Source organism: Tamandua tetradactyla, chromosome 13 (genome assembly GCF_023851605.1).
Source record: "Tamandua tetradactyla isolate mTamTet1 chromosome 13, mTamTet1.pri, whole genome shotgun sequence".
NCBI classification, from domain to species: Eukaryota; Metazoa; Chordata; class Mammalia; order Pilosa; family Myrmecophagidae; genus Tamandua; species Tamandua tetradactyla.
In genome coordinates this window covers 27544049-27565949 of record NC_135339.1, presented here as the reverse complement: position 1 = coordinate 27565949, position 21901 = coordinate 27544049, and the positions used below count along the sequence as shown (strand labels likewise).

At 55.6% G+C, this 21901-nt stretch overlaps 1 protein-coding gene across 1 annotated transcript in view; it reads left to right on the top strand.

Annotated features, from left to right (window-relative positions):
* TSPAN15 (tetraspanin 15) overlaps positions 1–20792 on the top strand; it is a 49120-nt gene extending 28328 nt beyond the window's left edge. The window contains exons 2-8 of the mRNA XM_077125056.1: positions 4379–4564; positions 6017–6091; positions 10047–10142; positions 11905–12021; positions 17818–17865; positions 19251–19367; positions 19939–20792. Coding sequence (XP_076981171.1) covers positions 4379–4564; positions 6017–6091; positions 10047–10142; positions 11905–12021; positions 17818–17865; positions 19251–19367; positions 19939–20088 — 789 coding nt within the window. The 3' untranslated portion in view covers positions 20089–20792. The remainder of the gene's footprint in view (positions 1–4378; positions 4565–6016; positions 6092–10046; positions 10143–11904; positions 12022–17817; positions 17866–19250; positions 19368–19938) is intronic.
* The last annotated feature ends 1109 nt before the right edge of the window (positions 20793–21901 follow it).

The window sequence follows — 21901 nt, the reverse complement described above, 5'->3', positions numbered from 1 at the left end:
CTGGGCAGACATCCAGGAATCAAAGTCCAGGGTTTCTCTAGGCCAGATGCAGGGACCCTACTAGCCCCGTTTTATGTAAAATCTCCTTCAGGACTTGGAGTTTAGCTACTCCCTACTTTCTTCCAAAGTGGAGGTTCAGAAAAGTGCTTTGTTTTAGCCCAACACAGAGCCTAGGACCCTGGAGTGACTTATGAAATAGTGCCAGGACAAAGAGTTTCTTAGGGCCTTCCAGGAAAGGCCACCTCCTCTAGGAAGCCCATCCTGATTATCTGGCATCCCCCTGCTCTCACCTTTGTGGAATTTTAAGATACTCAGTAACTAGCATGGTTTCTGTTATTGACAAAGTCATAGGTACTGTTAGGTTTGCTGCCTGTATTCAAACTGGAAGGACATGCTGCGTTTCAGTTAGAGGCTAATGAAAATAAATGTGTGACATTCTCCCCACCTGAGTCCAGAGACCCCCTGAATACTTCTCTCCTAACCTCCTCTCCCCAGTTTCTATTTGCCTCCCCCTGTGGCCCCATAGAGCCTGCTGTGGGCCTGCTGCAGATGCCTGGTTTATGCCTTAAATGAACACTTTGCAGGTCTCCTCGCAGTACAGACCTGCTCGGCCAGGGTTGAGCTGGCTGGCACTGCTCTAGGTCAGCAGATGCTTCCTGGAGGCGGGGACCCAGGTGCTGCTCACAGGCCACCTGCTTCCCAGAAGCCATGTGGAACTAGGCCTCCCTGCAAGGAGAAAGCTTGGGTCTAGGCCACCGGGCTCCCAAGCAATCTCAGTTGACAACCCCACACCATGTGCCCAGCCTAGAGCTTTGGGCCTGGCCTGCGGGCTGCAAGCAGCATGCACTTTCCCTTCTTGACTCCGAACAGGCATGGCTGTGTGCCCCCTGCCCCCAGCCCTGTTTAGCTGAAGCTCTCCTGTGACAAATGGACCATTTGTTTCCTGAGCTGGAACTGGAGCAGCTGGCCACCTGGCAAAGGGCTAAAATTAGTTATGAGTTGTGGACGGGATTGCACTCTGGCATTGACAGATGATTTTATACTTGGAAACATAAACTGATGTCATCGGAGAGGTCAACATCATTTGGAAATCTTAAAGTTCCTGGGAAGGGTTATGAGAGCCCCTCTCCATGGCCCCTGCCTTTTGGAACTCTTGAGTGAGGGGCCCAGGTGGGCCCGTGGTGTGTGGGGACCTTGTCGGAGCTGTGGTTGCAACATCCTCCCTGGACCTGGGGGCCTGGGACGGCTCAGGGCATGGTGCTCGTGCGTGCTCGGGGAGCCGGGGGTCAGGGCTTCAGCTTGTCATGGGAGATTTTCCCAAGGCTTGGGTGGTTTGGGAACATCGCTGGGATCACTGGCAAGGAAAAGGTGATGCTTTGCAGTGGGAGGGAGAGGGCGGGAGCTCAGACCACAGGAAATTCTGTTTCCTGCTCACAAGGCTGTTTTTTGCAGAGGGTCCCAGGACTCTGGTGTCTTCCTCTGGGGAGCCTGTAAAACAGAAGCAGCCAGGGGCTGACTGTACGGAGCGGGGTGGGGGTGGGGGGGGTCGGTGCTGTCACTGGGGCCAGTGACAGCTCTGGTGTTTTGGGGAGGGTTTCCCAAGGAAGGTGCCTTAACCGGAAGCTAGGCTTAGGTGGGAAGGAGGGGTGGGCACAGGCAGGGGGTGGGGATGGGGTGGGGATTGTCAGGGCCCATGCCCCACTCTTCTGGGGAAGATTCACATCACAGGAAACAGAACCCTCAAAAGTATATGGAATCACTTCTGAAAATAGGTGAAATGTGATAGTCCTGTGGGTTCAGCGCCAAGGGAGGAATTACACTTTTCATCAAGACAGAAGCTAGAAACCCCCTCTACCACCCTTACGTACGCTGTGTCCTTCTCTCAGGACTTCATTCACGCTGGGCTTGGGCTCTGAAGGCTCTGTTTTCGGGGGGCGGGGGGCGTTTCTTATTTAACTGTTGCTCTCAGCGCTGGAGTGGAGGGTTTCTGAATCTGCCTCAGGGCAGGGGTTAGTGGGAGGCTCCTTACGGGGGCAGGAATTGGGGGGCAGGGGATATGGCTGTCCGAAGGCTGTTCATGCTCACCCGTGTTCTCAGAGGACCCCTGGGCGTAGCCGGCTGGAACAACGATTTCACTGTGTCCGGCCTTTGGAATGTGAACCGACCGGTTCATCTTTCTCTATCAAAGGTAGACTTTATTTCCTCCGGTTGTCATTTCCCTGTGGAGGACCGCGTGCATCTTTGTGGGTGTGTATACTGCCTTACAGATTTAAAAATTTACCCAAGTGGGTAACTTTGATGAAGCCACTTCACTCTTGGTTTTCCTGATGTGGCCCACGTGTCTGTCAGGGGCTGAGTTTGTCCCTGCCTCCAGCACCTGCTGGCCCCCTGTGTGGGGAAGGCAGTCCTGTTAGACTGGAGTGGGAGGGGACAATGAGCTCAGCATCCCAGGTGGTCTTTCCAAACCAAGGGGAATGACCCCAAGCAAGGCAGTTTCCTGGTGACCCCCCGGGTCCGATGCGTTTCTGGGTAACGCATCTGCTCGGTTGACTTTGGCATTCCTTCCACTTGTCAGTGCCCAGGGGGCCACTGCCACTGCCCTGTATCTGACAGTCCTGGTGCCCTCTACAAGGAGGGCAAGGAGATCTACTTTGGGACATGCTGAACAAATAGGAGTCCCGTTAGCGCCCATTCAGGCTGAGGGAGACCAGTAAGTGGAGGGGGGCCTCACAGGGTCCCAGATGTGGCCTGCAGGGCGGTACCTGTGCTGACAGCATACCCTTCCAACATCTTGCCTGTGTTATCCCTTACTTGGTTTACTTAGTCCTTAGGTGCCAGCATCACGGCTTCCATTTACTCTCACGTGCTACCTTCTGCTCAGGGGAGAGGTTCAGTGTATCTAATGACCTGACCCTGCCCTCGGGAAACGGGTGGGCCAGAAATCCAAGCTCACTGTACAGGAGTGAGCCGTGTGGGTATCAGAAGGAAGTGCAGTCCAGGCCATGGGGACAGGCAGTGCAGAGGCCCTGCAGTGGGCATGCTGGGTGTGTTCGGGAAGCTGCAAAAAAGGCCAGTGCAGCTAAGGAAGAGCAAGGAAAGGGAGAGAGTGAGAGGTGGTGAGACCCATCATGGGGGCAGATCTTGCAGGAACTGTAGGCTGTCTTTAGGAGTTGGATATTTTTTTTAAACCTTTGTTCCCCTTATTATTTGTTTATTTTTTTATCCATACTTTTTGCTCATCTTTCCATACTGTAGATGAAAAGAGCATCAGATACAAGGTTTTCACAATCACACAGTCACACTGTGAAAGCTATATCATTATATAGTTATCTTCAAGAAACAAGGCTACTGGAACACAGCTTTACAATTTCAGGCACTTCCCTCTAGCCACTCCGATATACCCATAAACTAACAAGGTGATATCTATTTAATGTGTAAGAATAACCTCCAGGATAACCTCTCAGCTCTGTTTGGAATCTCTCAGCCACTGACACTTTACTTTGTCTCATTTCTCTCTTCCTACTTTTGGTCAAGAAGGTTTTCTCAATCCCTTGATGCTGAGTCCCAGCTCATCCCAGGATTTCTGTCCCACGTTGCCAGGGAGGTCCACACCCCTGGGAGTCACATCCCATGTGGGGTGGGGGGAGGATTTGGGCCTTTATTCTGGGTGCACAGGAGAGCACTGTGCTCTGACTTGGGGTTTCCTCTGGCTGGTGTGTGGGAAATGGACTAATGGGGCTGGCTATGAGCTCTTGCGGCTCCGGGGCATGTGGCTGTGCAGCCCCCGACTGCACTGAGTGCTGGGGGGGGGGGGGGGGGGGGGGCGGGGCCTTGCCGTCTGGGTTTTCCCAATGGGATGTTACAGTGGTCATCTTTCCATGGATAACAACATTGATAATGAGGGAATTCTACTTAAAAATCCCCTCGAAATCCCTCCCACACCAACCTTCAGCCTCTGGATGGTCACCCTGAAAGTAATTGGTTTTTAGAGTTCTGGATGAAAGACCTGTCCCCCTGTCCTTGCGTGTCCTGCCTGTGTAATGCTCATTCCAGTGGCCCTGCACTTTCAGGTTTGCCTTGTCTCTACCTTGGTTTTCTTGCTAAAGCCTTGCCGAAATCCTGTTTGCTGAACAGGGAAGAGATGAGTGTCATTGTACCCATTTTTCAGATGAGAACCCCCGGGGATTCAGACACCCAGGCCTCTCCACCCAGTGGCGTTTCCCGGCCCCACCAGGGCTCTCCTTGAAAAGGGGTATCTCCAAATAGGGTTCACTCACATGCTGTCACTGGGGGGACCCCACACTCCTCAGCCCCAGAGCTTTTTGGAGGCGAACCAAGCATCAGCAGCCGGGCTCTCACCCCCTGCTTTCCGCTGCAGCTGATTGGGGGCCTGGTCCTGTCCGTGGGCATCTACGCCGAGGTCGAGCGGCAGAAATACAAGACCCTCGAGAGTGCCTTCCTGGCCCCCGCCATCATCCTCATCCTCCTGGGCGTCATCATGTTCATCGTCTCCTTTGTCGGCGTGGTGGCTTCCCTCCGTGACAACCTGTGCCTTCTCCAGGCGGTGAGGTGCCCCCACCCTCAGCCAGCCCCTGGAGCCCACAGGACACGTACACTGTGTCCTTCTCTCAGGACTTCATTCATGCTGGGCTTGGGCTCTGAAGGCTCTGTTCTCGGGGGCCGGGGGGCGTTTCACAGCGGGGCAGGGAAATGGCCTCTGGGCCCGTGGGCAGCTTAGCTTCTTCAGGCCTCAAAGCAGCTCCCCTGGAGGGTCTCCTGGATGAGCCCATCTGTCCACTTCGGTCCAGAGGGCCCAGGCCACCTCCACTCCTGGATGGAAAAGCTGCTGTCTTTGAATGCTATTTTGCTTATTTTTCTTAAACCCTGTATTCATCTGGACTCTCAGTTGCAAGTGGGAGACACCAAATTCAAATGAGAGCAAGTAAAAACAATAAAAGGTGGGTGGTGGTGAGTTCATTAGTTTGTGGAACCAATAAACCCATGGCTGGGTGCAGAGGCAGCACCGCTGGGCTCTCTCACCACCTCCCCGCTGGAGCTGCCCCTGCCCAGCTTCCATGTCCCTGCCCAGCATCCCTGCTCCTGGCCAGTGTCCTGCTCCCTCGCAGAGTCCCTGCTTGCTTCCACCTGGCATCATTCTTGGGCTGTCTTTGAGATGGTTGCAGCATCTCAGGGCAGCAGAATCCTATAGCTCTTAATCCTGGGGCATCTTTCCTGGTAGCTTGGGCTAAAGTCGCAGGACATGGACGGCCTGGCTTGGACCACGTGTCCACCCTGGGCCAGGGGGTGGAGTCAGGCCTACCTGCACCCCTTTCTGTGGGGTGAGGGATGCTCCCCAAGCCAGGGGAGCTGGGAGGCGGGTCCATTTGCCCTCCACCATGGGGTGTGTTTTGGCCTCACTGTTCCCCCTTGAAGGGCAGCCCCCTCTAAGCAGGGACTTGCTGCTACCTGAGGTTGCAAGTTGCTGGAATTCGTTTGGATGATGCCTGTTCTTCGATGAAGGGCAGAGTGGGGTGTGCATCTTCTAAATCTCAGATGCCGCCCTCACGCACTCTGGGGGTTTGGGAAGCCCCCACATCGTGGGGCTGGGATGGCTCCCTCAGCCCGCCCAGCACAGGACAGGCAGGCCCTGTGCTCTGACACAACTGGAGAGAGGAGAGACTCTCCTCGTTAGGGGGTGGTTTCCACCTAGACCCCACCAAGGACGCACTGGACAAGCATAGATAGCAGTCCAGCTGAGACGTCTGAGTCACTCTTCCTGACCGCCGACTCCAAAGACAGACTTTCCCAGGGAATGTTTGTCACGTCCTGCATCTGTGCAGGAGGAAGGGGGTGAAGGGTCCGCGCGCTGATGTGCGCTCACTCAGAGATGATCCCACGGTGGCTCATTGGAACTGGATCTCAGATCACTGACGCTCCCCACCTCCGCGCCCCCCCAGCCCCCCCCCCCACGTCCTCTGCCTTCCCTGTGGGTGAGTCTCTGAATTTTGTTTTCCAGTTTATGTATATCCTTGGGATCTGCCTCATCATCGAGCTCATCGGCGGCGTGGTGGCCCTCACCTTCCGGAACCAGGTGAGCCCGCGCGAGCCTTCGCTGCTCTCACACGTGCTAGGCCGCGTGTGCCTGGGCTGTGAACTGCGGGTGTGCACTGAGCAGGGCTCACCCGTCCTTGTGGGGCTTCCATTCAGCTGGGGGAGGCAGGCGCTGGACAAGTTAGCAGATAATGAGAAAATGGGGGCAGAGGTGGGGAGGACAGCGTGGAAGAGGGTGGTGCCACGTTCGAGGAAGAGGTGACATTTGATTCGAGGCCTTAAATAGTGAAAAGGAGCCAACCAAGGGGGGCTTGGAGGGAGTGAAGGCCTGGCAGGGGGTGGCAGAAGCCCAGGCCCCAAGGCAGGCACGAGCTTGGCAGGTGTTGAGAGCAGGCAAGTGATGGGGAGAGGGGTGGGGGGGCAAAGTGCCCCAGTGTGCCGCCTACTCAGGGATGACCCAGGGCAAGTCACTTGCATTTTTGGAAGCTGATAGAGAAGCTGATAGTGGAAGCCTAGAGGGAAGCCTGCAGGAGCCAGTTTGGCCCTGGGACTGAAGCTCCAGGCCACCCCAGGAGCCCAGGACAGCTCCTTCCCCAGAAAAGAGTGGGGTCCCAGAGGCTGATTGCAGGGGCCTGGTGGAGATTCAGCTGTAGCTCTTTCCACTGCCCTCCTCTCTTCCTATCTGGCCTCTCAGCTGGCCAGACTCTGCCTCCACACGTGCAGCCCCTTCCATTACTCATTCATTTAAAAATGCTCCAAGCACCTCCGGGGTGGGGGTGGGGGTGGGGAGTGGGGGAGGGCATGATACAGAAGCCTTGGAAATTTCTAACACTAGATTTAAAAGAAATAAGTAGAAATAACAGTTCTTTAGAGTTTTGAGTCTGGTGGCTTAAAGTATATGCTCTCTGAACATCCTGTGGGGTTTGAGATTTCTTTGCTCTCTGCTTAATTTAGCCTGGGCCATGTGGCCTCCAAGGTCATGTCAGCAGTTCATGAAAGGTGGTTTTCTCTCCATACTGGGCACTAGCCTGCCAGAGTGACCTGGCTTAGAGCAGGGCGGGGAGGGCAGTTGGGTGCGCTTTGTCCCTTGGAAGCAGCAGAGGAAGGCAGACCTCCCTCCTCCTCCACTGTGCTCCCGCAGGGCACGTCCTCTTAGTGGCTCCTCCAGGACCCCTAGAGCGTCTTACCTGTACCTGCCCACGATGGCACCACACTTCACAGTTAGCAAACCACACAATTGGCTTGTTTTCCTGGAGTTTCCCACCTGCGCCTCCTTCTCTCCCATGCAGGTTCAGATCCCTCCTTCCCCTTCCCCAGTACAGCACAGGAACCAACTAAATGTACCGGACATGTCTCTCCAGTACACACTCACACTCCCCCAAAGGCAGCGCATGCTCACAAGAGCCGGCATTGACCCAGAGAGGTCCCGGTGGGAATGGGGACAGCTGCCACCTCGTGGAGCCCAATGCCGCTGCCTGGGACCATCTGTTCCTCCTGCCAATTCCGAGAGGCCCCCGACAGGGCTCTCTTCTCTGCAGGGCCCTGCTCGGCTTGCCAGATGGAAGGCCTGATCTTTACAAAGAGGATTCTCTCCCAGTCACTGTCTTTGGAAAGCACTCAGGGTGATGGTTTGAGGGGAGAAGCCAGGACCGCTCACCGCCGAGGCAGGGAGAATCCCCCCCGGTCCCCTCTCCCCCCACTGAGGACACACAGCACACATGCTCACGCACATGCCACTTTTGCTCCCTGCTCCAACTTCCTGCTTTTATTCTACTCCATCTCTGCTTCCAGGGGATTCTACACAGTGAAGTTCACCCACGGGGAGGTGCAGGAGGAGGTGTCACTGGGGTGGGGGAAGAGCAGAGGGCCTGGGAGGAGAAGCTGCTGAGAGGGGAGGGGGGTCGTGGTGGACTGTCTGCAGTGTTTCCAGAGTGGAAGAAGCCATGTGTCTCCATGCCCACGGCCTCAGGCCTGCCCCTGCCCTGGCATTCCCCTGCCGTCGGGCCTCAGCTGGCAGGGGCCCCTGCACTATGCCATGCAGTGCTGTGAGCTCATTCTCCTGCCCCACCCTGGGTGGCAACTGGCCCCACCCTGGTGTTCTGTTTCTCAGCTTCCCCAACGATACCCCAGTCAGCTGGCCTGTCACTTCATCACCCGGAGCAACAGGCACCAGGGTGAAAAGGCTTCATGGGGCCTCTGGGCAGAGTGGGCCTGAGGCCAGGTGAGTCCTACCTCTGCCCAGGCCGGTGCCCCTCCACTTGCCAAAGATCCAGCACCCGCGCCTGCCGGCTTCTCCCTCCTCAGCTCCCAGGTTGCGACTCAGAAGCTGCTGTTTTTGCCATCAGAGGGTTTTCCTTCTGGTCCACAGAGACCCGGCTTCCCCCACTAGTTCCGCTTCATACAGGGGGCAATATAAGTCTCAGGAAGGAGACTGCCATTGCATTTCTCTGTTCTTCTTCTGACACTGGGAGACAGCTTGGGGAAATGACCCCAAAATGGAATCTCGGGTCCTTATCTTGGCTTTCGAAGTGTAATAGGCAGGTGGTTTTGCCACCCGGGTCTCAGCATCTCTCTGCCACTGGCCAGCTGAATGACCTCAGACAAGCCCCATTTCCTCCCAGGGTTGTAGGGGATTTGTGTGGGGTTCCAGGCTAAGGGTGGCCTGTCCTGGCAGTCCCAGAACTCTTGCCCTGGAAGCTCCCTCACTGCAGTAGGTCTACTAGACAAGAGCTAGGGGGGCTCAGTTTCCCTTGGGATTGCCATTTTCCACTGATGGTGTGCTGGGTATGAAGTGGCCCCATACGGCATTTGTCTTCTAGGAAAAGAGAAGGTCTGTGATATCTGTGATAACAGTGCACCCAGTGCCCTGCGATGTGCTATCTCATGGCATCCCTCTGGGATAGAGAGTATTCACATGCCCATTTTGCAGGGAAGCAAACAGAGCCTTGTGAGTTCACTGTGGGCCTGGGGCTGGGGCGGCTGCAGGGACCGCGCTCTTGACCTCAGACTTTGTGGCCCCTCCCAGATAACTCTCTGATCCTCGGAGCTGGACGTTCTCTTAAAGATGGTTTACAAATGGGGACACTGAGGCCCGGAGAGGGGAAGCAAGTGGGAAGGGGCTTGCCGCCGCAGATCCGGGCCCCAGAACCCAGGGCCCCGTGGTCCCCGCGGGAGCCTCCCCGGCTCGGTCGGGCTCCCCGGCGGCGGCCTGGTGGCTGAGAATGCCCCCTTTGTGCAGCGCCGCCTCTGCGACGCCGCCGCGCCGCCCCGGCCTCTGAAAGCCCCGATTGTCACCGCGAGGCCCCGAGCCGCGGCGCCCGCCCCCCACCCCCGCTGCGGGGCCCTTTGTGCCCGCGGCCTCAGCGCCACAGCCGGGCGCTCCATCCCCAAAGCCCCGCGGGGCCTGGGAGCGGGCGGCGTGCCAGGGACCCCCCGGCGGGTGCTGCCCCAGCCCGCGGGGAGCCAATTCGCCCGTGGGCCGGGGCCGGCGGTGACGCCGAGAGAGGCCACCGGGAGGCGGGAAGGCCGGAGTTCCCGGCCTGGCTGTGCCCGGCTCTGCGCCCCCCGGCCCGGGTCACACCCCCTAGCCCCGAAGTTGGATGGTGGAGAAGGGCGTGGAGGGCGTCTGGAGGGGCACAGGGAAGGTTGTCGCGCAGGCCTGCCTCTGGGTGGTGGGAAGAGCAGGAGGCCAGGAGTCACAGCATTGCTGCTTCAGAGCCCTTTGCCCCCAGCCCCCCCACCCCCCAGCTGCTCTGTAAGGAGTTGGGGTGAGTCACTCCTGCCCACACGGGGCAGAGGGGTTCCCGCCCGGGGGAGGGTGTGTGGCAGTGAGGCCAGGGGTGTTCAGGGCTGGGATGGAGTGGGGCTGGGTGCAGGCAGGGGTGGGCCTGCGGGGCACCCGGGCCCTTGGTGCTGATGCAGGCTTCTGAGGGGAACTCAGGTTGGACTCCAGGTGCGTGGGGTTCTTTCCCTTGGTCATTTCTCCTTCTAAACAGACCATTGACTTTCTGAATGAGAACATCCGAAGGGGCATTGAGAACTACTATGACGACCTGGACTTCAAAAACATCATGGACTTCGTGCAGAAGCAGGTGAGCCGGGCGCTCCAGGGTCAACATGTGCCTGCTGTGCCCTTTGCCCCCCATGCGGGGCCCTGCTCAGGAGGGTGGGGGAGGGCAGGGGCTCAGGTGGTTTATCCATTCCCAGAGCAGGTGGCTGGGTAAGTCAGGTGGCAAGGGCTGGCAGTGGCTGGCTCACCGAGGAGGGGGTAGTAAGGGCATCTCTACCAGGAATGCACTCGGCAGCTCTGGCCAGGGCACACAGCCCTGCTCTGGGTGGAGGATGATGTTTTCATTGGAACCAGCTACCAGCTGGCCTGGGGATTTCATTCTCCCAGGGTGGGGATGATGGATGCTCATGCTCCCCCACTTGCTGCCAGGCCCCGTGCTGAGTGCTTCACACTTGGTGCCTCTCCCTGTGTTCCTCGTCTCAGCCATTCAAAGCTGGCATGGCTCTTCAGGCTTTACAGACGAGGTTATGAAGCCCAGAGAGGCTAATTGACTTGCCCGAGGTCACCAGCTAGGTGTGGCAGTGTGAGGATTTGAACTTGGGTCTGATTGTGAAGCACATGCCCTTTGAACTGTACCAGAGAGGCACTTCCAGGTCCCCAAACCTGATGGACTGAGGGGCAGTGTGGGGGCCCATAAGGGTGTTTGGTTTGCATGTCCACTAGGACCTCTGACCACGTGACTCCTCTGGCAGAGCCCCTCCTCCCCCTGTGACTTCCTATCACTCTCTCTTAGAAGACTGTCCCAGCCCTGTTTATTCTGGCTGGCAAGGCTTGCTGTGGTCCAGCCAATGCTGACCTCTCAGCTTCATCCCCTCCACTGTTCACTCTTGGCTCCACTGGCTTTTGCGTCTGCTCTCGAAATACAAGCTTATGTCCATGCAAGGCCTCTCCATATGTTGAGTGACTTTTTCCTGGTCAGGTTTCCTGTTAAATGTCATCTCCTCAGAGCAGCCTCAGCTGGCCTCCTAACCTCAAGTTGTTCCTGCTCCCCTCCTGCTCCCTGTTTTGTCATCTCTGCTGTCATCAGTGAGCACAGCACTGCCTAAGTGATCTTTTTGTTTAGTGGTTTCCTCTCTACCTCCCTCCTCTGGAGTGTGTTCCACGGGGCAGGGGCTGGGTTGGTTTTGTTCACTCCTTTATCTCTAGTGCTCTGAATGATGCCTGGCACACACCAGCAACTCAGTAGAGTCACTAAGCACTTCCAGGGGAGGAGATGCAAGCAGGGGCTGAGCTAAGGGGAAGAGTGATGCCAAACTCCCCTCAGTCCTGAGTCCAAGGTGGGACATGAGGTGTGTTGCCTCCTTTGCTGAGGGCAGGACAAGTAGATCTCGCCTGGGGTGGACCCAGCTTCTTAGAGTCCAGGGGAGAAGAAGGCCAGTTGTTGGCCACTGGGGTCGGGGGTTTTCATAGAACCACAGTCTCTTGGACCTTACCTGCCATCCTCTTCAGTCCCACACTGGCCCTGGGGACACAGAGATGGAGGAGATAGAGTCAGGGAGTACTTCTTCCAGTGTTTAGCCATTACCATATCCCCCCAAGGGGCTGCCAGCCATGGCTTGCTTGCTCTTCAGTGACAGGGCACTCACTTCCTCCTGGGCAGCCCCTGCCACTTTTGGACAGCTCTGGCCTGACAATATCCAGTCTGATGTGCTTCCTTGTACAGCCCCCTCCCATGGGGGCCACATAATGAATCATACCTGTCTCCTGGCAGGGCCCCTTCTTCCTGTCTGACTGGGCCCTGGCGATGACGGCAGCCCCTCTTTCCTACTTGTTTCCTTCCTCAGTTTAAGTGCTGTGGTGGGGAAGACTACCGAGATTGGAGTAAAAACCAGTACCACGACTGCAACGCCCCCGGACCCCTGGCCTGCGGGGTGCCCTACACCTGCTGCTTCAGAAACACGGTACCTGACACTTGGGGTGGGGCTGCTCTGGCCCCTCCCTCGTCCTTCTGCCCAAGTTGAAGACAGAGGGGGTAGGAGTGAAGGTGGGCAGGGGTGGGTGAGGGTGGGCAGAGCTGGGGCTTTCATGAGCCTCAGGGGCTTCAGGGGGTGGTGAATCTGGGTGGGGTGGAGGTCTTGTCTTTGTCATCAGGCTGCAGCTACAGGGCACCCACTGTCCTAGGTGCTTTAGTGGGACGAGCTCACTCTATCTTCCCAACAGCCCTGTGGGGTAGGTACCATTATTTTAACCAGTTTGCAAATGAGGGACTGGAAGCAGCAGGGCCCTGAGTGTCAGCGGAGGGGACCAGAGCAGGGTCTGCACCCTGGGGTCTCCGGGGGACCTGGGCATGTGGTCCTGGAGACTGACGCAGCAGGGTGCTGAGAAGGGGGTCCAGCGTGGTGAGTGCTGTGCCCAGCGCGGTCCTCTTGGCCCTGCCACCCTTGGGGCACAGTGCTGTGCAGTCATCACTGATGAGTGAGAGGCTCATCAATCCCGCCTGTGATGTCTGTGTCAAGGAGTTGCCTCGTTTCTGAAATTGGAATGAGGCAGAGAGCTTTGCAATTACTCATGCCCCAAATAGTCATGGAAAATTTCTCCTCTGACATTTCCACCATTCTGTGCCTACTGCTGGATTCTGTAAGCCGAGCAGCTGCTGGTGGGGGTGGAGGCCCCGCCTCTGGGTGGGGGAGCCAGTGCCAAGTGCACTCATCCTAAAAAGGCTGGACCGGGATGGGGGTTGGGGAAATTTTAGTGGCCGCATTAGGGTAGCTCTCTGGGCAGGGGGAGAGCTGGGGAGGAGGTGCCTGGGGTCTCCGGAGAGGTCTGTGGGAGGGGGTGCTGGACAGCAGCAGGGCAGCAGTGCCTGAAAGTCCAAGCAAGGGTGTGGAAGCTTAACTTGTATTCGTTCATTCAGTCATTCCTGCATTCACACAGCCTCCACACCTTTACTGAGGGTCTGCCATGTGCCAGTCACCATTCTAGGTTGTAGGGACAGAGCAGAGGCACAGAAAACTCAGCCTACCTGGAGCTCACATTCTAGAGGAGAAAGTTGACGAAATAAGTAAATAAAAGACAGAGTGATGCTAAGGAGAAAAATAAAGCAGGGATATGGCGGATTGATTGCACTTTTAGATACTGAAAAGGTGGTTTCATAGTAAAACCCCAAGGGAAGTGAGAGAGTGAGCCAGGTGGGTGTCTGGGGAGGTAAATTCATGGCAGAGAGACCAGCAAGTGCAAAAGCCCTGAGATGGCCCTGATGTAGTTCAGAAACAGCACAAAGACCGGTGTGGCTGGAGCAGAATGAGTGCAGGGCGTTAGGGGTTTGGGGAGACAGTAGAGAAGCCAGAGAGTTCCTGGGTGCTCTGACAGTCACAATAAAGACTTTGGTGTTATTTGCATGTCAGAGGGCTGGGCAGGGCTTCCAGTAGAGGTTTGACCAGGATCACTGTGGCTGCTGTGCTGAGAACAGACTATAGGGGGCAGGAATGGACACAAGAAGTTGGGTTAGGAGGCCAGTGCCGCATACCAGGTGCCACCAGTTCTCCGGAAGCAGACTCTTGGATGCTGGTTAGTGTGCAGGAGGCTCATGAGGGGTGCCCTGGGGAGCAGCGCTGGTAGGTGGGGCAGAGACGGAAGCAGGGTCGGGCAGAGCAAGCTGGACACCCACGGAGTCTCAGCGCCAGCCTCAGCCAAGCCTCTGAGGATGCACCAAAATGATCATCAAGCGCTGTCCCGTGTCAGGGCTCGGGGCTCAGCCTTTATACCCCATGGGGACCAGTCGAGGCACTCGTGGTAGGAGGCCGACGGCTAAAGGCTCCTGCTGGCAGCCACAGGGGTTCCGGTCAGTGCCTGCCAGCACCCACCACCCCAGGCAGGAGATGGAGGCTTCGAGCCAGGTGGTAGAGGTGGTACAAGTGGTTGGACCCTGACTGTTTTGAAAGTAAGTCGACAGGATGTGTTGACAGATCAGATGTGGGGGGTGGGTGAAGGGGAGATCAAGAGGGTTCCAGGTTTTGGCCTGAGCCATTGCCTGTGAGGGGTAGGTGTCCGGGAAACAGGCTGAAGAACCAGGAGCTCAATATGGCCGTGTGCATTTAGATAAAGGAGTTTGAGGTTTCAGGAGAGGTCGGTGCTGGGTATATAAACTCAGATGCTGGACACTCAGGCATGGTATCTCAAGAGTTGAATGGGAGACAAAGTTGACCAAGCTGAAGTTGTCTCTGGTCCCATGTTTGAAAACTACCATTAACTCTTCTGTGCCAACCCACACCTGCCTGATTTTCTCTAAATATTAAAGAGGTTGCTTCTTTCCTCAGAAGAATCAATATGATTTGTGTACAAGTCTATTTCTTTATCCATTTTTCATAATCTCGTGTCACAAAGGATTTGAATGAGCCTAGAGGAAATACATAGAACAAAAAGTCAAAATTAAGAAAAACATCAGGACCTCTAAAATAGGAGACATAAATGAACAGAAAAATATAAAACTTATCTGTAGGCTGAGAGGCCCTCTGGGATCACTGGAAATGAGACTTGTATTTGGTGGCTTGGAGCTTCCTGGCAGCCAAAGGGAAAAAAGGGAGACATGGCCTAGATTATATCATTCTTGTTAAACAGAAGAAAACATGCCAGTTCTTCAGGGAAAGTAACTCTGTTTCCAACTTTCAGCTTTAAAAGAAATGTCTCATAGGTGGCTTTATATAGAGGATATGGAGCAAGAGAGCTCCATTTATGCTATACTATTTGATTATAAGATGCAATAGGGATGCTCCAGAGACCTGGAGTATTGAGGGCAGCTTGCTTCTCCATTAAATGGCCCATTAAATGTTGAGCTCCTGTGTCAGTTTTTGTAGCTATCCGCTTAATGTGGGTTGAATCATGTCTCCCATAAAAACCCGTTCAGCTCCTGACCCCTGTCTTATCTCGGTGCGAGCCCATTTGTAAACAGGACCTTTGTAGATGTTATGAGCTCAGGTGCCCCCAAACTGAGTAAGAGTGAGCCTTACTCGAGTGTGGCTGAAGCCCTTATAAGCAAAGGAAATTGGAGATGGAGAGAGAAGCTGTGGGGGGCGGCCAGAGGCTGAAAACTAGTGGAACCCAGAAGAGAAAGAAGACACCACCATGTGCTTTGCCGTGTGTCAGAAAAGCCAGGGAACCCCACACATTGCTGGCTAGCCAGAAGATACTGACCCTGGAAGGAAGCAAACTTTCTAGCCCCTGAAACCGTCAGCCAATAAATTCCTGTTGTTAAGCCAATCCATTGTATGGTATTTGTTTGAGCAGCTGAGAAACTAATGCACCCCTCCCTTGCTGTTGGCTGCCCTTTGGGGGCCTGTAAGTGGAGGCCTGTCTCCCCCTTTCCCATTAGCACCTCAGACTCAGATAACTCAGCTCGTAGGTCCTGTATTTCGGGTGAAGGCAGCACACATGAACACCCTGGTGAAATTTGGTGGTATTAATCTTTTGGCAGCTCAGAGGCCCCTTTTGCTGACTGCCTGTCTTGTGCCCTGGGCCAGATGGAGGAGGCCACTGGGCAGCTGATCTCAGAACCCTGAAACTGCAGCAGAAGTTTCCGTACAATACGGGTTTTATGGTCAAACCCAGGCAGGCTTCAGGTCTGGAAGGACCACAGGTTCGTCTTACTTCTTGGGGAGGGGGGCTCTGGAGGCAGGGGAGGCAAGACCTGCCATGGTGACAGAGAAGGGTTTTGGGCTCTACACACAGGTATAAGGAAGGCATCTCCAGCAGCGTGCCTGCTGGGATATGGGGCCCTCTCTGGTTGTGGGGATGGAGGCGGGGGGGCAGATGCCATGATTTAGTAGCCAGGTCTAGCTCAGTGAAGTTATTGTGCTGCTGCTTGTCACCTTTTTACATGCTTATAGTTTACTTATTTATCTTTATTGTTCATTGTCTGTCTTCCTTGGTATAAGTTCCGTGAAGGCAGGGACTTTAAGAATGGTTGTAGGTTTTCAGAAGAATCATGCAGAAAGTACAAAGTTCCCATATAGATCCACTCCCCCCCACCACCACAGACTCAGTTTAGAGGTTTTGTTTTGTTCTGTATTCCAAGCACCAAGAATTGTGATTAGCACATAGTAGGTGCTCAATTACTATTTGTTAGATGAATGAATGGATGAATAATTGAATGAGGTGGAAAGCACCCACTTCTATCATGCCCTGTTGCCCCACGGCTCCCCAGGCCTGCCTCTCTCCATGGGGGTCACATTTCCAGCCTGGAGGGGCCTGGGGTTCAGGGCCACAAAAGCTAACTGATCTGTGCCAGTGGATGCCAGGTGTGGTTGGGTCGGTACCACTTGGTGACCATCTAGACTGATGGTTTAATTTTGCATGCACATCAAGCCCTTCCGTTTAGAGTGATCTGATGATGTCTGAGGGTGACCCACTCTCTGGGAGGGGAGCAGACATCTGTCCTTGCCCTGCCAAGGCTGAGCCATGCCAGCCAGCACCACTGAGCTATGGACCTGGCCACTGCCTGCATACAGTGATGCATGCGTCTCACTTGTGCTCTAAACAGCACCCTGAGGTGGGCTCGCTGCTCAGTCTGCTGATGGAGGAGCCCAAGAGACCCCATCACTCACTCACTCATTCAACAAAGATTTGTTGAGTGCCTCCCACGTGCTGGCCTCTTGCTCACAGAGCTAATAAGCAGCAGAGCAGGGTCTGGACCAGGAAACTTGACGGGAGGTGCCCTGCCAGCCCTGGGACTTAGGGCTGCCCAGGGAGGGGATCACTCAGGGTTCTACAAAGAAATAGAACTAACAGGACACACACACACAAATATAGGTATATACATATGTACTTATGTATATGTGAATGTGTGTATATGCATATAAAGAGATTTATTTTAAGGAATTTGCTCATGTGATTGTAGGGGCTGGCTAGTCTGAAGTCTGGGGAAGGGCAGCAGGCTGGAAATTTAGCAGGCATTGACACTGCCGTCTGGAGGCAGAATTTCTTCTCTGGGAAACCTGTTTTGCTCTTAAGGCCTTCTTAACTGATTGAATGAGGACCTACCACATTGTTATAAATAAGAGGGCAATCTCCTTTATTTAAAGTCAACTGACAGTACAAAATACCTTCACAACATCTAAGCTAATGTTTGACTGGTCAAACTGGCACCATGGCCTAGCCAAGTTGACTCATAAAATTAACCATCACAGGAAAGATTTATCAGGTTGGGGTCTTGATTCCGGAAGGACCTGACCGTAGCTTTCCCAAGCTCAGACTGACCATACCTGGGAGTTCCTGGCAGCAGCTCCCCTCCCAGGAAGGGAATTGTGGTGACACCCTCCACCAGCCCTCGGTTGGGTGACAGTCTCTGAGGGTGGCAAAGTGTAGCCAGGGGTGCCAGCTGGCTTCTCACCCTCAGGTAAAACGCAGCTGGCTGGGGTCCCGGCTGCGGTCTCGGTTTTTCCTGCATAAAAGCCAGCAAACTGCCTCTGCGCAAATAGCCCTGGGGGTGCCATAGTGGAAAGCCTGGGGTGCTGCTGGTGGTGTGGTGGTCCTCCTGCCCAGTGCCGCCGGCCGAGCCTTCCCGCTGGTGCTTGCTGGATGTTTCTCAGGGGAGGCTGAAATGCAGACTCAAGTCAGACTGCCTGGGTCAGAATCAACTCTGTGGCTTTGGACAGAGCCCCTCTCTGCGCCTCAGTACTTTCATCTGTCAAATGGAGGGGGTGGGGAATGGCATTTTGGGTAGAAAGCTTTAAGTGTTAGTTGTCATACTCTTTCTGTTTCAGACAGAAGTCGTCAACACCATGTGTGGCTACAGAACCATCGACAAGGAGGTAATGTCTAAATCCCTTTCCCCAGCAGCGTTGCTCTTCCTGCATCTCCCCCTGCTCCCACCGCCCAGGACTGAATGGGTGCCCAGGGGTGGGGCTTTTGACTGCTGGGGTTTCTCAGCCTTCACAGCTCTGCCCAGGAGCCGGGGACTGCCAGGGGTTCCCGCCCCGTCCAGATACAGAAGCAGGGAGCGGCCGCCTGCCCATGTTTGCAGCGGCGGCTGGGCTTTCCCGTATGAGGCGCACACGGCCCCTGCTGGTACCCCTAGAGCTCAGGGATGCCCGGGCCCAGCACCAGCCTTGGGACCGCCAGCCTGTAGACTGCTCAGACTGGGTCCCTCAGCCAGGAGCCCAGGGGCCCCTGGAGGACAGTGAGCCCATGTGCCACTTGTCCCCTCTCCCTCCCTCTGTCGCTTGTCCCCTCTCCTGGGAATGGGCTGAAAGTAATGACCTCGAGATGCCTCGGAGCTGAGCGAGGGGGCCTCGGTTCTAGGTTCTAACTCAGGGCTCCTGAGCCTGCCTCCTCAGCGTCACTGGGGAACTGGTTAGAGATGCAAATTCCTGGGCTGTACCGGAGACCTCCCAAATCAGAAGCTCTTGTGATGGGGCCCAGCAGGTGGTTCTGACACACAGCGCAATCTGAGGGCTCTAGGTCAGCAGTGGGTCTCAACGCAACAGACCCCACGGCCGCTTGTATAATAGATGCCTAGTAATGCCTTATTTATTATCCAGAAATGAAGTTCACAAATAAAAGCTACCTACACACCTGAGATAAAAGGAGACATAAAACGATTTCCGACAGTTACACGATAGATAGTTCAGCATGACACTGCTCGGGCATTCGATGGATAGGGCAGGGCACAGTGACGTCCTCCTGTGTGCACAGGTGGGAAGGGTCCCGACACGGGGACAGCCACGGAGGTGCTGCCGCGGGGCTTTGTGTTGGCAGCTCGTATCCGGGGCCATCATTTCTGTCATTGGCATTTTTCTACACAGTGAACAACTCTCGATAAAGTTCTGAATAAAATCAAGTACGATCATTCAAGCAGAGAGCACCAAGGCTTTTTTTTTTCTCCCAGTGTGCCTGGAGTTAGGGTTTGGCTGAGATGATTGGAGAAAGGATTTGGGCCCACGCATATGCGGGGACAGGGGCGAGAGGCGCGTGGGGGCGGGGCTGAGTGTGAGAGGCCGGCAGGCGGGTCCCTTGTTTGCAGGGTAGGAGCACCCTGAGCTTTGCAGCCCCTCAGCCCAGAGCCCCAAAGTCTGTAAGAACCAAACATACCCCCACGAATGTCCAGAGCATTCCCCGCGCTCACCCGGTCCCAGGCAGCAGGGGGCGGGATGGGCGCTCCACCCGGCCCACCGTGCTCCCCTCCTGCCTCCCACAGCGCCTGAGCGTGCAGGAAGTCATCTACGTGCGAGGCTGCACCAACGCTGTGCTCATCTGGTTCATGGACAACTACGCCATCATGGCAGGCGTCCTGCTGGGCATCCTGCTCCCCCAGGTGGGCTGGCTCCTCCCCACCCCGCGGGGCCGGGAGCGGGTGGGTGGGGCTGGAGATACGGTGCAAAGGGGCCGGCGAAGGAGGCCCTGGTGGCCGCAGTCTGGGCTGGTGCTGGGGACCCTGGAGGCTGGAAGGAGAGGGCAGCTGGCAATGGCATCTCTCTTGAGCTCTCACAAGTGCTTCACAGGCACTTTCTAGTTCTCTCTGTGAGGTAGGTGCCGTTAACGACCATTTTACAGAGGAGGAAACTGAGGCTCAACAAGGTTAAGTACCTTGAGCTGGGGGAGTCGGGGGTCCCTGAATGGAGAAGCCTCTGCTGATGGGGGACAGGGAGGGTCTCTGGGATTTCCTGGGAGGGGCAGTGGAGGGCCCAGGCTGGGACTGCTGGGGCATGGAAGGTGCTAGGAGACACCTGCGCTGGTGGGGGGCGGGGGGGGGGGGCAGGAATTCCCAGGCCGCCCGGGGCCACTAGGACTCGTGACATGCTGTTTGGGTTTCTGAGGGCTGGGGGCTGTCGGGGAGGCCACCCAGATTCCCCCAGGCCCTCACCCGCCCTGCACCCTCTCCTCAGTTCCTAGGGGTGCTGCTGACACTGCTGTACATCACCCGGGTGGAGGACATCATCACGGAGCACTCTGTCACCGATGGGCTCCTGGGGCCTGGGGCCAAGCCCAGCGTGGAGGCTGCGGGCTCTGGCTGCTGCATGTGCTACCCGGGCTAGGACCCAGGCTGGACCGGACCTCCTGCGGGACCGAGCCAGGGTGCACCTTCCAGCCCACGGCGGGGACTGGCCGGGAATGCGGCCCCTCTCCCCACGCTCGGCACTGACCAAAGTCCAGGTTGTGTTTGGCTGGCGGCTCTGCCCCTGCTGCCCCCCGACGGCCACTACCAGCCGAGCCTGAGTCTCTTCTCCTAAGAGGCTTCTTGGTGCGTCCTCCTGGACCCTGTCCTGCCCAGAGTGGCGCCCACACTGCAGGGCGTGGGGAACAAAGGCTCCTCTTCTCCAGGCTTGGGGGGGGGGGTTTGGGGGGGGGTGCAGGTGTTGGGAGCCCAGGGTTTAGCTCAGGGCTCGTTTCTGGTAGTGCCTTGACCAGCGGCATTTACGCCCCTCCGAGGACAGTTTTGTGATTTCTAAATGGGGAAGGGGAGCATATGTGACCTGGGCAGGTGGGTGGGGTGCAGCCCCCCAGCCCTCAGCCCCTTGGCCATGTACCAAGGCCAGATCGGGTCCCTTTCCTAGCCTCCAGGTGCCTTGAGCCCTCCCCAAGGGCTGTTTTTTTTTTTTTATGTAATTTTTGTAACACTCGTGTTTGTATAGATCTAACAGGTGACTAATCAGAGCTGGGTGTCTCTCCACTTGCTCCCTTCCTGTCCCTCCAATCCAGTTTATTAATCAACCATTAAAGATGTGATTTTTTTTTTTTTTGGTCTTTTGTGCTGTTTTGGTGTGGCCTCAGCCTTAGATAGGGATTCCCTTGTTGGTGCCAGGGCACTGGGGGGCCATGCTGGAGTGCAGATTTGATACTGATTAGGACATGGAGGCCTGGAAGAATTGGTGTCTCTCCCAAGGGTGCCTGTTTCCAGCTTGGAATGGCCCCTCTCGTTCTTTAGTGGTGCTATTTTAGGAAATGGCTTTTCTCAGCTGTGCTTGTGGGCCAGGCCAGCACCTCCCTGCATAGAGGGGTTACCTCTCCATTGCACCTGTCCTTCCTGCTGAGAATCTGCTCGTAGGAAACCTCAGGGGAAGAGACAGAGATCACAACGCCTGCTTTACAGATGGGGAAGCTGAAACTCAGCAAAGTACGGCATGGGGTGCCTCCTTCAGGAGACAGGGCAGACGGAACTAGGAAAGCCAAGGGCCCAGAAACGGAGTAGTGCCCACAAACCCACCTGTGGTTTTAGTATCAGAATGACTCCCTCCAACAGCGAGCAGCTTCTACCCAGGGGCTGGGACTGGGACTGGGGCTGGGGCTGGGCGGTAACGATGCTCCGTGACAAACAAAGCTTGGTGCTGATCGCCCCCTGCTGGAGACCACAGGACTTGCATGGATCGGTCTACCCAAGCCTTCCTGCCCCAAGACTTGGGTTTTCTGTGAGCATTTTAGTGGCCAGGGCGATAGAAATAAAATAGCAAAAGTCTTCTGCAAAGTTCCACGCTCTAGGGTAACTTTCCAGAAACCTACAACCTCCAGATAAGTCCTGAAATGCAGAGGGGCCAGCATCTCCAGAGTATCAACTAGTTCCATCCCCTTATCCCATATTATCAACAGCCCTTTCCAACATGAAAAAGATAGAATGGGCATAACCCAGATACCCTTAAAGAGTGGGAGAAAGACTAGAGGTGGGGTTATACAGAGAAGGTAGGGTTTAACAAACGAATATGATTGCTGAATCATTAAATTGATATTTCTTTCAGTCTCCAGCATCTTAGAGCAGCTAGAAGTAAAAACCTAAAATTGTGGAATTGTAACCCATACCAAACTCTGAAATCTGTTCTATAACTAATTGTTGCAATATGTTTTGAATGTTTTTAC